General features: G+C 40.5%; 1 protein-coding gene across 3 annotated transcripts in view; it reads left to right on the top strand.

Annotated features, from left to right (window-relative positions):
* LOC145764572 (differentially expressed in FDCP 8 homolog) overlaps positions 1–18358 on the top strand; it is a 55809-nt gene that overhangs the window by 8161 nt on the left and 29290 nt on the right. For all 3 annotated transcript variants that reach the window (XM_082576197.1, XM_082576198.1, XM_082576196.1), the window contains exon 2: positions 12887–13041. In XM_082576197.1, the coding sequence (XP_082432323.1) occupies positions 12887–13041 (155 nt within the window). The remainder of the gene's footprint in view (positions 1–12886; positions 13042–18358) is intronic.

Genomic DNA, 18358 nt, shown 5'->3' with positions numbered 1-18358 from the left:
ATTCCAGTGAATGAGCAGCTCGTCGCTAATTTGTTTGCTGAAACATTTAAAGGAGTATGCAGCCATCAACGATGCAATATTTGGGGTGAAAACATGACATTGCCAACATTTGCTAATTCCAACACGAGGTTGCTGTTTCAAAAACTGAAAAATTCAGATTCCTTTCTTCATCTTCCAGCAACTCAGTGGGAAGAAAACGAAGATTTCCGTATTGCCAGAGCATTCTGCAGGTCATTAGCTGTAACCAATGATCATGCAGAAAGAAGCATTGCCCTTGTGCAAACCTTTTCTGGGTGCTCAACAAAAGAGGAGGACCATCTACAGTATCTTATGCAAGTTGTGTCTCAGCACCGCAAGAAGTTTCCTCAGCCACTCAAGAACACCTTAATAGGGCAACAATGAGTGGTCGCCATGACACCCTGTTTTAAACAACTAATACCAACCTGGCCATGGTGGGGAGGACCCAAAATAACATTGTGTGGATTGTGGAATTAGCTAATTAGCTGATTCACTTCAGACAGAACTACAGTATTCATCTTTCAAAATATAACCTTAATGTGAAAGATTATATTACTATAAAATTCATACCGAAAATACATGAAATACAAATTTTGAATTGTTTGACTTTATCAAACTGCAGAACATGTGGATCTCATAGACCCTGATATGAAGACATTACTCTGGTTACAACAATTGGGAGATGTTGCCTGAATTGCTGCCTCATAAGCAAGAAGAAGAAGAAGAAACAACAGTGCTCACCATGCTGATGAAAATGAACCCCAACACTGATATGTTTACTTCAAGGGTTTTCAAAATACGGCCAATTTAAATCTGCAGTATTTTGTCAAAAACGTCAAAATTTCGGGGGCCTTGGGCCACCCCTAAATATTAATATTTTTCAAAAATATTTTACACAAGGTGTTTTTGTAGTCAATGGAAGCTTTTGGGAGGGTGGCCCGTAAAGATTTCTAAAAAAAAATTTTTTACCCCTGTTTTGAATCACCCTAGCGGGCGCGTTTTTCTTGCGCCACCCGGCAAGCGTCTATACACGCAAATTTTTGTTGCTTAACTTTGGAACAACGTTTACGGTTGTATACAGCTTGTATCGCTTCGGTGAATTCCCTAAAGCTTCTGTTATCTATCAGAAATAGTTTGGGTTCAATAAATCATCGTTATGGTTTTGCTTCGTAAGGAAAAAGCTGGTGTGTTTACAAGCAGGTTTGAGAAATTCAATTGAAACTGGCTATTCAATGAGTCTTTCCACGTTGATTCAAGGCCTGGACACGTTGAATTCATATAACAGTCGAAACGCCAGCAAAAACTTTTGCAAAAAAACGCCGTTGGCATGGCACCATGACGTAAGCGAAAACGCCGACCCCAAGTGGATAGAAGGGAAAAACTTCCCGCTGAGAAATTAAATTAACACTTTCACTGCGAAGGCTAATCCGCTAAAAGCATCCATTGACTGCTCAATTTTTTCCCGTTGTGCAAACCCCAGCGTTTGATGAATGCAAAATAGCAGTAGGCCTACCATTGGTATACTGGAATTTACAATTATGACATCACAATACCAAACTTTATTTCGTAAATAACGTTTCTTGTAAATACGCATTTGCGACGCTCGTATGAAGACGTTAGTAACGTGATTCTTACGGTAAAAATTTCCCGCGAACCGGCAAATTTCCCGGGAATGTCATTCCCGGATTCCCCATTTTTTCCAGGCCTGGAGATGACATTGATGAAGAAAGCAGTGCTTCAAGGATGGACAGTGGTGAAGTCAATGTCTCAGGCAATGCACCGGTAGTTGTAGAAGACAGCATGAGCCATGGATCTCTACCTGCTCCATTTGACGTTAGCATGATGTCGGATCAGCTTCCGGCTCGGGAAGGTCGCGTGTTGCAAAGGAAGCTTTTTTCCGAATTCCAGTGGATGCGTTTTAACCCTGATGGTACTTGTTACTGTAGCTGCTGTTTGTGGGCCTCGGAAAACAATCGGTTATCTGCCGCAGACCAACGGTACAGTCACCTGTCCAAACATTTTGCGCAAATCCGAAGGTGCCACTTTAAAGATAACAGGTCATGCGTCACGCGCTTTTTAGGTCGCAAAGGAAAACATAAAAGAAGTTTTTATAGTTTAGCAGCTCTCATAAGATCGCAAGGCGCAAGAAAGCAAACATCAAACCTATTAAAGCTTAATTGCTGCACAGTCTTTGTGAGAAAGACTAACCATTGCGAACTTGCGAACATACACATTCAATGAAATCTGTTTGAAAACTCTCGCCCACCCAGAATTCCTCTGTTCCAAGAAAAAATCGACGCCTATGAGTCCGGATATACAATTTTAAACCTGTGCATGATCGTGTTTGGAAATAATACAGCACAGAAATTTTCATTGATTAAGCACTGTTAACGCGCAATTTAGATCAAAATCAGGTTGGGAATTTTTTTAATTTAGTATTGAAAAAGTAGGGAATTTTTAGAATTTAGTATTGAAAAAGTAGGGAATTTGTTTATAAAAAATGTGTGGGAACCCTGTGTTATGTTTTGGTCGATCCTTAGGACCAGATAACATGGAAAAATGCCATCAGACAAAGTAGACATTTGTTGGCGTGCAATCCTTGCAATATGGAGAACAATTATGTTAAAATCATATCCTGTAGTGTATTATATAGTTAAAGCTCACTGCTTGCAGCTTGAGCACTTTGGCAAGGTTGGCAGTAGTACACATACCATTTTTGGTGTTTAGGTACCACAAATCGGAAAATGGCACATGAAGGTATATATCTCCATGGCCATTTCGGTGTACCTACTGCACTGAGGAGACTGGAAGGTCGAAACGGTGTGCACTGTCTGCAGTTAGTTACATAGAGATGTGAGTTTGACATAAACGATGACTAAAACAAACAACGTAAGCTAAATCAGGGTGTGCAAATCAGGGCCTGTGGCCGAAATGTTTGCGACATTTAGTGAACATTTCATTTATTGCCATGTCATTTATTGAACCATGTTATTTATTGCGTGCTCATTCGTCATATTACAGTGAACAATATAATATATATTTCCAGCAAATGCAAGTTTGGGTTGGCTGTACTGTAGCATTGTTCCTTTTAAGGATATATTATTATATATAGGCTGCTATAGCATAGTTGTGACATTGCTAACCAGGGTTGTAAAAAATCCGGCGCTGTTTTAATAAAATCCAGCCCGCATGGGTTTTTATGGGCAAAAATTTTTATGGGCTTTTTGGTAAAAAATAGGTTTTATACTAGGAAAAATAGGTTTATCATGTAAAAAACTGAAATTTTTTGTTTTGCGGAATTTGCTGCTTGGTTTAAGTATAACTAATACCGTATTATAGTCAAAGTGGCAAATGCGCCCGCCGGTCTACTGAGTGGCTAATGCGTGCTTGCCCTCACAGAAATATTTTTCACTCTTTTCTCAGCAAATAAAAACCACAACTATTTAATATATACTTCCTTGAATTCCCAAACGAAATTTCAATGCAAATGAACTTACGCTTTCGTCACAATCCACTTTTTATTTTACGCTACTCAAAACCGCAACGCTAATGCGCGCCACAAACTTTCTAACTGACTTCGGCAATTTTGCTCAAATTTGTTTTAGAAAGACCGCAGAGACTAAATCTTTTATTTTATTTGAAGGGGAGTTCTTCAGCTACGATTTGAGAGAAATAGAACAAAAAAAATCCATTCCAGCGAAGAGCAAGCCGAGAGTGTGCGCATTGAAGGTGTGATTGGAGGAAAGAGTTCAGTTGGAGCAAAGTTATAAAGAATGTGATGTCAATTATTTGTACAATAAATCATTATACATGCGACTAATACAGAAAGGAGTGGTAAATATAGGTTGCTAAAAATCACAGGATATAGCTGGGTTGTATCAGACCGTGAAGTCACGTGATCAGCCACTGAGGAAGATGATCAATCAATCAAATAATTTGTTATCTCAGGCAAGTAAAAGTAAAACGCAGTTCCAGACAGAATAATAGCATTAATTACAAGGTGCCTTTAGTAACTGGAAGTGAAAGACTACACTGGAGGTCACCGATTCATCTTTTTTTGTAACTTTAAAGTTAAATCATTTTGAGTGCTTGATGTGAAGCTAGGCAGCTAAACAAAACTTTGAGGGTATAAAAATCTGATAAGTCGCTCCCAGCTAGGCGAGTTTTATTATAATTATTTTTCAACAAACCCAACTTAACTTACAATTAGAATGAATTCAATTATTTTTTTATTTGCAGCTTGATATTGTATTATTAATCAAAATTATCATTTTTAATTGCGACTGGCATCAAACAAGATGAGTAGAAACGTAGATTGGAGAATAGAAGACATGGAGAAAGCTTTGAACGAGATAAAAAATGGAAGTATTTCGATTAGAGGTGCTGGAAAAAAATTTGGAATTCCCGAAAGCTCAATCCGAAAACGTATGAAGAAAGAGGATGGATTTCCAGACATGAAAGTGGGGAGACAGCAAGAACTGAACAATGAAATAGAGAGTGCGCTGGCCGAATGCATCAGAATTTTATGCCAGCATGGATTTAGTCCAACGATTGCTGATGTGCTGGACTTGGTACAGGAGTATGTTGCTCGACACAATATGACGACACGATTTAAGGAAGGGCGTCCTGGTAAATGCTGGCTCGAAAATTTTATGGTGCGCCACCACTGGTCCTTAAAAAAAGCAAACATAATCAGCCGAGCAAGGAAGTCGGTAACCGCAAATCCGTTTGTAATTTTTCCGTTATACGAGCTACTTGAGGAATTGATTTCGTCGAACAATTTATCTGCAAATCAAATTTGGAATGGCGATGAGACCGGATTTCCCCACGATCCGAACTCCTGTAGGGTAATTGGAGCAAAAGGAAAAGTGGCGTATAAAGTCACCCCAGGCCCTGCACGCCAGAATACCACAGTCCTGGCAAGCTGTAGTGCAGCAGGAGAAGTTTTTGCGCCAATGATTGTGTTTGAAGGAAAAAATCTTCAAACATGATGGAAAGGAAGCCGAAGTCATCCTGGCTTTCTTTATGCAGTAAGCGAAAAAGGGTGGACGACCAGCAGCATTTTTCATGCATGGTTTCTTGAATTTATTCGCAAAGTTCCCCACCGTCCATTGCTTCTCATAGTTGATGGTCACTTAAGTCATGTCTCAGTGGAAGTGATAAGAGCAGCAATGGACAACAACGTCATTCTTCTCAAGCTGCCTCTTCATGTCACTGACGTTCTGCAACCCTTAGACGTCACATGCTTTGGCCCTCTGAAGAAGAAATGGTCAGCTGTCTTGGAAGCTCGTGCTAGTGTGAGTGGAAGCCGAAATGCCATGACAAAAGCTGATTTTGTCGACGAATTAGCCGAAGTCTGGTTTGAGAGTCTCAGCCAAAGCAACGTCATCAGTGGCTTCAAGTCAACAGGAATTTTTCCTGTTAACAAAACAAAATATCCGCAATCTTGGTTTCACCCTCGCTTGCTGAAAAGATACGAAAAATAGGAAGCCGAAGGAAAAGAAGAAAGTATGGAATTAATGGTAACTAGTATCCATACTCCAAAAAAGACTCAGCCTCCACCTGATGCGCAAACATCTGCACAAGACTCGCAGTGCTCTGGATACTGTCAATTACTTGGCCCAATGCCAATAGCAGACCCCGGTGAAGGCAAAATGTGGAGCCCCATTTGGGCTCCTCGCTCCTATCCCTAACTTATCATCAACACCAATTCGAAAAGATTGTCCCTCATTCGAAGAGCTTCTTCTAGAAAAAGTAAAGCCTGCACAGAAACCCAAAACCACCAAACGAAGAAAAATAGATCTAGGAGGAGCTGTAATATCGGATAAAAATTACATTGCAAAAATCCAACAATTACACCCCGAAAGAAAGAGAAGCAAAGCAATGAGCATCACCACACCCAATTCCAGCAGTTCTGCTAAAAACTTGGCAGCAGCCCCTTTTTTATCTGTTGCCCCTAAGAAATCTTCGTCCAGAACTGCAATTGTTGATTCCAAACTTGCAGAATCAATAAAATATTGGAAGTTTCTCTCACCACCCAAGGAGGAAAGCGAATTGATTGGAACTTGGTGTGCTTGCCTCTATCCATGCGGAAAAAGGAATCTGCTATATATTGGGAGGATTCGACGACGATTTTTGATGGAAGAAAAAGGTGCTCTAAAGGCTTTAGAAATCGATTGTAATGTGATGGAAGAGGCAGGAGAGCAAGGACAATACCGTAACTCAGGGGTCCGCAAATACTTTTTGGTGCGACCCAAAAAGCAATCGTTCGAAGTCTTCGCGACCCAAACGTTTCGGAAGCATATAATTTTGCGCAAAAGACTTTGCAAATTAATATTAATTCCAATACGGTCATCCCCACTTATTAAGGCCACATCGGGAGCGGACGATTTTGGCTGCGGGAGACAATTTTCTACCACTCGTATACCTTCAGTAATTCCGGAATGGACCAAATTGGGCTTAATAAGCGGGTGGACCTATTAACCGTGTGCTTCGTCGTCGTGCAAGCCTCTGGGGCCGAGGGTCTACTCTATCCTTTTACCAGCCCAGACTCAAGATGTTTCCGGACTACACTGGAAGGCTATTAGAGAGCAGCCAGTATTTAGTTTCATCACCCATGACACGCAGACCTTCCACTCCGTTAGGTGGCTTGAAGATGGTACAGTTATTGATGATGTGGTCTGCAGTCTGTTCCTCGGCACCACATTCACAGGAGGAGGAAGAGGCTAATTCCCCAATGGCGCATGGTTGACCGGAAAAGCCCGACGCACGTACGAAGACGGTTGAGGCGCACCCATGCTTGTCTTTGTAGTGTCAGGCGGATAGGGCATGTGTCGGCGTTGGGGATGAACGAATGAAGTTCGGTGGTACTTGACTTCCTTTCAGAATTCCATTTATAGTCCGCCCAAGTAGCTGCAGAGATGAAGTTCTTCTGCTGCGTTGATCAGAAGTTGAGCGGCTGGCATGAATGGTTGTCTTGACTTCAGTCGACTGGGGTGCTGGTTTGGGGAAGCAGAGATCTTGTGGTGGAGAAGATGGTTAGGCTTAAGTGCCCGTCGGCTAAGAAACAGAGTGGCTTCTTCGTGACGAAGCTCAGAAAGTTGGATGCCAGCGAGAATGGCAAAATTATCCAATGATGTGGGACGCATGCATCCGGTAACTGTGCGCAGGGTGCTGTTTATGGCAGTGCCGATGTTATGGCAGTGTGCACTGCAGCACCAAACAGGTGCACAGTACTCTGCTGAAGAGTAGACAAGGGCTAAGGCTGCTATACGCAAAGTGTCAGCCCTCGCCCCCCAGCTGTGGCCTGCCAGGCGCTTGAGTAGTGCAGCGTGGGATGTCATTTTCTTGCGCAGTGACACCAAATGGTGGCGGTATGTGTACGATCTGTCTAGTGTCACCCCAAGATATTCTGGTTCGGGGCAGAAGGTCAGAGGTTTTCCATTGTTCTGAACATGTAGCTCACGATCAACTTCCCGACTGTAGGCTATAGGTGGAAAGCTGCCGCCAAAGTTTTGTTTTCGCTAAGTTTCAGTCGCCAGTTCTGGAGATAGCCTAAGTTGAGAGAGTTTTCATGCCCTGGCTCAAGCTGTCTTCCAGGCTATATATATAACCGTGGGCTTAACTACTGTACTACAATCGAAAGTATAAATTTTCTTGTAGCCTACCAAATTGTACGAAACTCAGCACGTCAAAGACTATATGATTGTATTTATTTTTGCCATACAAGTTTTATTTATGGTAATTTTAAACCGTTTTGCGACCCACTGTGAATGGTCTCGCGACCCACTGTGAATGGTCTCGCGACCCAAATTTGGGTCGCGACCCAGTATTTGCGGACCCCTGCCGTAACCTACCAGAACACTTACCACAGGACATTGGCATCTTTAATATTGAAGATGTCATGTCCGCAGCAAACATGGTCCCTCTGCGTGGATCGAAATGGAAATTAAAAGATGCTGCTGAAATAGCAGAATTTTTTCAAGACTTTAAAAGAGCAGACCGCAAAATTTTGTATCAACAATATTTGACCGAAATGCAGCACAATTAAACTACAGTAGAACTCGGTTAATCCGGATTCGATTTGACCGGCGATTCCATCCGGATTAGGCGAAGATCCGGATTAACCGATGACGGTTCTATCAAACCTGACTCATTTGTACTTCCAGTTTCATCCGGATTAGGCGAAGATCCGGATTAACCGAGTTCTACTGTATTTTGGTCTCAAAAAGTGATGTATTTTTGTTGATATTTGATGATAATTAACTGTCAGTGACGTAGCCCAGTAAACCTATTTATTCTAACTTATTTTTAACTGTTTGCCTGTTCTTGTAACTAAAATAATACTGTTTTGAAATGGATGGTTTTTCCCTGTTGCTTACGGCTACGTCTCCGACTCGCAAATTATGTCCTGTGCTATTATGCTTTGCGTTGCTACTTGTCGGTTTGTTGTCATCAGTCAAATCCAGGGCTCACCACGTGGAGGTTGACAACTTGAGCCCCCGAGCGTTCATAGCAAAACAACTTCTCGCAAATGGCCAATATCAAGGAGCTGATAAAGCGCATGCCAGAGCAGTGAAAAATAAAATCAACCAACTATGGAAGGTACCCAGTCCAAGCTGTTTCCTATTTACCTCTTTTAACATCTCTGAGTTGGACGCAGCCATCAAACACCTAAAAACTGGCAAATCACAAGGCCCAGACAAGATCCCACCAGAGCTAATTAAACATATTGGACCACTCGCAAGAGAGTGGCTGCGACAGTTCATGTCATTCTGCCTAAAGAAGTTGCTCCTCCCAAAGATCTGGAGGAAAGCTAACATCATATCATAGCCATTAGAAAGCCCAACAAGCCAGCTGATAACCCTAAAAGTTACAGGCCCATTTCCTTGCTCTGTGTACCATACAAGTTACTTGAGCGTCTCTTATTGAGCAGACTCGAACCAATCGTTGATCCAAAACTGCCAAAAGAACAAGCTGGATTCCAACGCGGCCGATGTACAACTGACCAGGTTGTCAAGCTTACGGATGACATCGAAAGTGGTTTTGAAGCCCGTGAGAAGGTGGGTGTTGTCCTAGTGGATCTTACAGCAGCCTATGACACTGCGGTCTTACTATGAAACTATTACAACTCATTCCTGACCGACACATGGTTAAGTTTCTGGTAGAGACCGTCTCGAACCGTACCTTCATACTGCATACCAACGAGGGAAAACCCAGCAGACCACGCCGCCTGAAAAATGGCGTCCCCCAAGGGTCAACACTATCGCCACTCCTATTTAATATCTATATAAGTGACCTCCCATGCACTACATCGCAACAGTATGGCTATGCGGATGATCTAGCTCTTCTATACGCTCACAGGAACTGGCACGAGGTGGAAAGAAAACTTGAAATTGACCTGAAACTGGTGGCTGACTATCTGGACAAGTGGAGGCTCAAACTGAATGCGTCGAAAACAACAATCTCCGCTTTCCATCTAAATAATCGGGAATCCCATCGTCAACTGTCTGTCTCGCTAAAAGGAAATCCTTTACCATATACTCCAAACCCAACTTACCTTGGAGTAAAACTTGACCGACAGTTGACCTACAGACCCCACATCGAGTCACTCCGTGCCAAAGTTACCTCGAGAAATAACCTCTTGAGAAGCCTTGCAGGAACAGGATGGGGAGCCCGAGCATCAACCTTGCGTACAAGTGCACTAGCCTTGGTCTACAGCTCAGCCGAATATGCCACAGCTGTGTGGAACCGTACCAGACACACAAAAAAGATGGATGTATACATTAACGACACCTTGCGCATCATCACTGGCTGTCTCCGCCCCACACCTACTGCTTATCTGCCAACTTTGGCTGGCATTGCTCCTGCTCATGTCCGTAGGGAAGAAGCCTCTCACAAACTGGCTTTGCATGCAAGACTCGATCCTCAACACCTTCTCCACAGTCACTCCCAAAGATATGGACCAGTCAGACCCCAACGCCTGTCATCAAGGCGCCCATTCCAACGATATGCTACACAGCTTGTGGATAAGAGCTTCAGCTGCATGGAGACATGGGCCCAGGAATGGAATGAGCTGCCACATATCCCTCCCCAGTTTTCAGTTATACCAGCACTCTCTATCCCTCCTGGAGCAGACCTCTCAAGAAAGGCATGGGTCACATTGAACAGGATCAGATGTGACGTTGGCTGCACTGGAGCTAATCTATTTAGGTGGGGGTTGCATAAAACGCCGATATGTGTCTGCGGAGCAGTAGAACAAACAATGCAACACATACTCCACGAATGTCCCTTCTTACGGCCCCCAAGTGGAATCATTGGTATTCGAAAACTGGACCCAACTACCGTATCATGGCTGCACGATGAGGCATTGCCAATCTAAGCTACTACAAGTCAAACAAGAGAAGAAGATGCTTTGCGTTTGTCTTCGTGCTTAAAATTTCAACACTCAATTAAATGACTGTTTTTATGGTTGTCACATAATGTGAAGGCAGCAAGTCAGACTGGGTCAACACAAAAGGGTAAACTAACCTAACGCTTTAACCATCTGAGCTTCACAGCCTATATTGGTTGAGCTTTACAGAGTGTTAACTTATGCTAATCGTACGAATCACTCGATTTACAAACAAATGACAAGTGTTTGCACGCGGTTAGCTATAGCCTACTTTTTCACTGTGCCACTCTTGGCCCTGCTAACCTGACAGACCTCAACGATGACACCCTTCACTGGCTGCAACGATTGGAAGAAATCGCATAAACTGCCGTTTCATAAGCAAGAAGCTATATTTTTCATCACTACATCTTTGCTCAAAAAAACACTCAGTATATTTTCTACACAATCTTTAATTTTTGAAAACATAGCTCGCATCTTCCACTGGTATATATCTTGACTAAAAGAACGCTGCAATAGTCTTAGTAGTTATAAATAAGAATGTTGATACTCTGCACTCTTGCGATCGCCATTTAATAAACTGAACAGGATAAAATTGCTTGCACTTTATCTTTCGCTGGAATTCTGCATTCTTGCTTGGAGTGGTCTATAAAAACAAGTTTGTGTAAATGGTGAAACATAATTATACGATGTAATAACAATCAGGTCAAATTTTACTGTGCTACACACAGCCAACAAACAAACTTCTATAGATTTGAACACTGCGTGTTGCTTTATCTAATTCGGGTGCGCATTGTCTAATGCGAGCACGCATTATCTAATGCGCTCGGACGCATTTCCAGAATCGATATGTAATGCGCACTGCTACACTTCAATGCGTCATTCCTTATGTTGATGGCTGTTTTGGCTAAAACATTTATGAAGGTCTAAGGAGATGGAATGGAGAAAAAAAAACAACAATTCGTGGAAATCACTCTTGAGGTTTGTTTTGGCAGCAGTTGTAAGTGCGCATTTGCTGGTTTGGCTAAGTCGAATAGCTTATTCCCGACATTACCTACCATTCGATGGTTCATCTAAGTATTGGCATTGACATACAATATGGAAATTTCAAAGATCGTAGAGTAGCTGCTGGAATAGTCACATAACACACTATTCACGGCAGTAATAAGTAAACCAGCTAAATTAGACGCACTATTTTCAGCGAGGAACAAGGTCTTCCCGTTGTGAGATCAATTTTGATTCAACAAAATGCATTGTTTTGTTATCAGACGCTTGAGAATCGAAATCCACTCATTAACACGTGGAAATTAGCACTTGGCCTTCATGTATTTAATGGTCTTGGCGCAGATATTGCCTGCAATAACGACGTATCTTACCACTATTATCACCTAGCCAACCTGACATTGTATAAGTTGAACCTGTCTTTTTGAGGTGAAAATCACTTGCAAAAATCTCGACCTATACTCGAGTATATACGGTATTTACTTGCACAGTGCTCATAGGCAGTGAGTTGCTGTAACAAGAAGTTGATTAGTTTTTTTTCCATTCTAGCAATAGTTGCTAGTAAAGATAACAATCTCGATGAACACCCAAACTTAGCAGTGTTCTTTGGTTAGTTGTTGAAAATAACACTTTTAACTGATACCACTAATATCTACCACTAATGTCACTTTTAGCTGATACCACATATATCAGTAATTGTGATTGAAATATTGTTGAATGTAAATTATTTTACCAATTAGGTTTTGTCTCTACTAGTCGGTAGTTGATTCTTCTATTGTAGCCATTGTCTTCACCTCTTTACTCTACTCATTCTGTCCATCACGTTTTCTTCTTTTAGTCTGACCCTGTCTGTCTCATATTTCACCTGTTTTTTGAGTTTTTTTTGTATGTCCCATCCATGTTCTCCGCATGCAGCTCCAAAGCCCATGCCTTTCCAAAAAAAAACTTGCAGCTTTTGTTAGCACTTGCCTAGGGATGGGCAACTTGATTTAGATCTGCCATCACCAAGCGTAGGCAAATAACAACTGCACAGTGCACACATGTCATACCAATCTGTCATAGCCAAAGTCAACTTTGACGTGCAGTCAAAAATAACTAGCTATTGTATGGCTGAAGTAAATTTCTGCCCAAAACTAGCCAACCGTTATTCCACTCCTCACAAGAATTTTATCCAATGATGTGATTTTTTTTTCAGGAAAATTGGGTTATTACATGCCTTGGCTTTCCATACCACACTCATGGGTACAAAAACTGTCAATGCAATTTTTTTGTCTTTATCCTCTGATACTGATAGTTCTTCCACATATTTTATAGCAAACAATTGTAGCAAGTTTAGTTTCCTACAGTTGGTACTTGCTGGGACAACCATGTGGAGGTACGTGCTGATACAGTACCATATTTTGATACAATTAAAAGAAAATTTGCTTGTAACATGAACTATGCATAAACCTTATTTGCTCAAAGTTATGATTTCAGGAATTGGTGTTGGACCTGAACGTGTAAATCCATTCAATAAAACTGAAGACAGTGATAATGAAAGTTTTTCGTCAGAGTCCAAACTAAGTTCTGGTTCAATCGATACTGGCCTTGCAGAGTTAGGCCTCACAGAAGATCACTTTTCCTATCGTGAGGTTAGTTTTGATTGTTTAATAAATAAAGCTGTATTATGTAGGCTACAGCAGGGCTTCCCAAACTGGGGGTCGCGGCCCCCCAAGGGGTCGCGTAACGAACTTCAGGGGTCGCAGAAAGTATACCAATTTGCACAAGGTACTGCATATTAACACTTCTGTGCGAGGTGCTGTGACAATTATTAACTTGATTAAGAGTCGCGCACTCAATAGGCTGCACATATTTTTGGAAATTAATAAGGTGAAATGAAATCGGATTTAAAAACTCTTTTACTGCATCGTGAAGTGAGGTGGCTTTCAAAAATCAAATCTTTAAAATGGCTAGCCAATTAACGTTGAAAACTGAAATCGTGATTTTTCCAACAGAATAAAATTCAGTCTTTGTCCTCCATTTTCGCATCCAGATCATTGAAATCTAAAGTTGATCCGTTCATCAAAAAATTGAATACCTGGAAACCAAAATATCAAAATGATTTGTCTGAAATGTTCTCACTTTGCGTACCGTTCCAGCCTAAGCATTGTCAGCAACATCGAAACTGCCTTGAGACCTGTAGCCTATTAACAAACACTGAGCCACGACTGGACTTGCTTTGTGGCAGAAAGCAGTCACACCCATCACACTGAATAAATGTGTTTGCTTTTTTGTTTTGTTTCCTGTAGGCTACCCATAGGCTTCGTTGTGATTGTCAGAAATAAATAAAAACAAACTGAACTGAGTGCCGGTAAATTGTTTTTGGTTCGTTTGATCTAAGCTTTTCAATAAATATCACAAATGCATATTTCGCATTGTTTGCTATTTTAATAGTAAGGGGTCGCGAAAAATTTTAGGAGATTAAAAAGGGTCGCAAGCAAAAAAGTTTGGGAAGCCCTTGGCTACAGTATACTTTAATGTTGGTGAGGTTCATCAACATCTTAAAAACATCATTATTATATATAAGATTAGTATGATATAAGAAATATCACAGGTGTCAATTTTTTATTAATGTAAGTGAACTTCAAGGATGGCAAGAACGCTAACCCAATCTGGACAATTGTAATGCACTGATTATGGATCTGTCTGTTGCAATTATCGTATAACGTATTATGCAGCATTTTGTTTGAATACAGTTTTATCCAGATGCCCTGAAAGACACTTAGCAAAAACTCATGCATGTTTATTGCTTATGTAAGACTTAGTTTATTGCAATACAGTAATCTCTCGCTTAAGTCCGCACCCGTTTAAGTCCGCATCCCAGTTAAGTCTGCAAATTTTTTTCAAAAAATTGGGAATCAATTTTATCAAAAAAAAATTTTTCTTCATTTTTTGTATAGTGAAATTTTCCATCTAGTCTACTTGCAGCCGCGGATATAGAGGTCTGGAAATCTACATGAGTATGCACTCTGCTAACATAATGTCACAAGAAACTAATAGCACAACAAACGTTTGACAACAGTTAAGTTATTTCATGCATTTCTAATGTTTACTGATGTCTTAACATATCATGCACGTCAACTGCTGCATATTTTGCACATTTTTGTGCTTTGTTTCCAGTGCCACAAGACGCAGGGTTTTTTGAAAACTTTCAAATGCTCTTCTCAAATTATCGTAACTATCTCCTGCTATGGTTTGCACATTTTGGCACAACAACTGGTCTTCAATTTCGAGCGTCTTTTTGTAAAGGTGTTTAAAGCCACCGAAAATTATGTCGGTCTCCATTGATGTGCACTGTGCAGACATCTCTGCGGCTACTTGGGACCGTAAGTGGAATTCTGAATGGAAGTCAAGTACCACTAGACTCCACTCGTTCATCTCTGACGCCGACACATGCCCCACTGGCCTGACACTACCAAGACAGGCATGGGTATGCTTCAACCGTCTTTTGTACGGACGTCGGGCTCTTCGGCTCAACCATGCACCAGTGGGGAATGGCCTCTTCCCCCTCCTGTGAATGTGGTGCCGAAGAACAGACCACATCATCAATGACTGTACCATCTTCAAGCCAACTAATGGAGTGGAAGGACTGCTCGTCATCGATGATGAAACCAAAGACTGGCTGCTCTCTAGTAGCCTTCCAGTGTAGTCCGAGAACATCATGAATCTGGGGTGGTAAAAGGATAGACCCACGGTCCTAGAGGCTCACACAAAGACGACGATGTGCAGTTATCATTTTTGCCAGTTTCATTGCTTGATTCTTCAGAAGCATCATGTTTTTCCGTTTGTAACCAGCACCTCATTAACATCTTCCAAAATCACCTATAGCCTACTCTTTGCTATTTTCGTCATCAACGTGGTCAAACTCTTGTAGTTCTTTTTGGTCATTTGCAATACTCAAAGACTTTAAACTGTGCAAAAAGGTCAGCCATCAAGTCGACATCTTCAACAACGCCAGGCCACTTCAACATTTCTGACATCAGAGCAGATCGTTCGAATAGCTTTTTCACCTACATTGTACTTTCGTGGAAGACTTTGCTTACTAGGGTGGCCTGGGTCACTCAATGCAGTAATGATTTCCAGTCTCTGAGATTCATTTAAGCGCTTGCCTTTTCCTGACATTTTGTGCAGTTAAAATTGTAGTATTAAGCTTAATTTATTAGCGTAGCACCTTCACTTCATGCATTATAGGATCAAATGGGGCAACACTGATTTTAATTTATTACAAATTTGCTGCCTGTTCGCTTCAAAAGTTTCAAAGAACTTAAAACATTATTTACAGTATTATATGTTGCTTATTTCAAGCTTTACTTTTGTGCTCACATGATCTCGCGCTTGAAAGTTAATCTTTTCCTCGCCTTTTCTGAAAAGGTGTTTGGCAGAAAAGGCATGTCAGGTTTGGCAGAAATCTCAAAGACGAGTTAAAGTGTCCATTAAGTTAGCACAATGTAAATTATAATTTTGAAAGACGTGTAAACAGAACACACTCACTAATTATTATGACTTAAAAGAGTTTATTGTGCTGAGTGAAAAGTAGCCTATTTTCTTTGCGCTACCTACTGTACTGTGTGTACCCGAAAAAAAAACATTAATATAAGTCCGCACCTACCAGGTAAGTCCGCACAAGCCTATAAGATCCAATTTGCAGACTTAACCGAGAAATTATACAGTGAATGCTGTTTACTTATAACTAAATTTGTCAGACAATGAAACAGTAACATCATCACAAAACAAATTCATTTCAAATGGAAACAAATTCCACTCTGGCTTTGATTCGATCAAGGGCTTCCATGCAAATGGACAAGATATCTCTGGTTTCTGCAGTTAATTTGGCAGACCATAAATGGAATTCTGAATGAAAGTCAAGTACCACCAGACTCCATTCGTTCATTCCCGACGTCCACCCCATCGACACTACAAAGACAGACATGGGTGCGCCTCAACCGAATTCGTACGGGCGACAGGCATTTACACAACCATGCACCAATGGGAATGGCCTCTTCCTCCTCCTGTGAATGTGATGCTGAGGAACAGACGGCAGACCATGTGATTGTATCATTTTTCCGGAATGGCCCGTTTCGGCTAGTCCGATTCGGCTACAGTTTTGAATTGTATTTTATTCCACAATATGGTTTCTTTTATATATATATGACTTGAATTTATCAAAGCTTTGGATGAGTGGGGTTTAGACCTAACCACTGAGATCTTAAAACTAAAAAGCGAATTAAATTTGTTTTTGAACTATTAATGTTTGCTCACATAAAATTGACATGTATCCTGCGTCGCCGTCTGCATGCAAACTTAGAATATATTAGAATCCTCAACTATTACAAAATTCCAAATCCAACGACGCCTTCTGTTTATTTAGAGAGTTTTGTATTTTATTCCACAATATTGTTTCTTTTATAGTTGAAATTATCGAAGCCAGGGTTGGCTGATTTAAATCAAATGATTTAAATCATTGATTTAAATCATGATTTAAATCAAACAATAAAAATCAAAAAAATCAATTAAAAAAATCAAATGATTTTTTATTTGCTAAAATAAATGTATACATCAACAAACGTTTCACTGCTTCTCTGTAATACAAAAGTTATATTTAAATACTTAAGGCTATAGGCTATGCATGTTTTGAAAGGCAGCTTAGTTTACTTGACAGTTCACAAACAGTGTTGTTCACTAAACATAGTTTTTGAGCAAGTTTTTTCCACTTTTGGTCTGGTTCAATCAGAAGTTCGAAATCGATTGGGCACTGCAAAAGCTGGCGAGCTTGTATTTATGTACAAACTTCTCAATGCAAAATAAACTGCAATTTTGTGTCATCTGAACTTTTATTGTTTTGGTATGATACGTCTAAAACATAATTATATTACACAGTTAAACTTTCTTTGCAAAAAGTCTGGTTGTAGGCTATGCATTAGTTGAGCAAAAAAGCAAAGTAATGTGTGCTCAAACGTAAGGAAAGATTTTAGTGTAGTGAGATGACAGTCTGAGACATACCTCAATCTCGATATGCACATTATGATTTAGTATAAAGCAACATATCACACCTACTTAAAAATATGTGCAATAGCGTGACGCGACAATTTATCGAAATACAATTTATCGAACGACAGTTTATCGAAAGACAGTTTATCGAACGACAATTCATCGAAACGACATTTCATCGAAACGACTGTTTATCGAAACGACAGTTCATCAAACGACTGTTTATCGAAACGACAGTTTATCGAACGACGAAGCACATATGCAATGGAATACTCAGGGGTTAGGGGATAATGGTTAGGGGTTAGGGTTACTGGTTAGGGGTTAGGTTTTCGATTAACTGTTGTTCGGTAAATTGTCGTTTGATAAACTGTTGTTCGATTAACTGTCGTTTCGATAAACTGTTGTTCGATTAATTGTCGTTCGATAAACTGTCGTTTCGATAAACTGTCGTAGTACCGTGCAATAGACACTAGACAGGCTAGCCTACAATGTGATAATAAAAATGATTAAACACTTGCAAAGCAAAGCCTTTCAATCAATCAAGGGGTTAAAAATAATTCTGCTATCTTACTAAAATGATCTCTTCCCCCAAGTAGACTCAACGCTTTTTTATATAAAAAAAAATCAAAAAATATGATTTAAATGAAAAAAATCCGATTTTTTTGATTTTTTTAAAAAAAATCTTGATTTTTTCCAACCCTGATCGAAGCTTTAGATGAGTGGCGTTTATACCTTTGCGTTGCATACTAACCGATTCCTCTGCCGTGATAAAGTAACATCAACTGAGAGTCTAACGAAGGAAGTAACCAAAGGAATTCAGGTCTTGTAACGCCGAAACCCAGGTTTATTCTAAACTGCTACTTTGGTTTTTACTTCATCTTTTATGTCAAATGCTACTTGGCAACTGTCTTTTTTTCGTGG

This window comes from Aplidium turbinatum, chromosome 2 (assembly GCF_918807975.1).
Source record: "Aplidium turbinatum chromosome 2, kaAplTurb1.1, whole genome shotgun sequence".
NCBI classification, from domain to species: Eukaryota; Metazoa; Chordata; class Ascidiacea; order Aplousobranchia; family Polyclinidae; genus Aplidium; species Aplidium turbinatum.
Note: the sequence above shows the minus strand (reverse complement) of the source record. Positions and strands in the feature narration are given on the sequence as shown.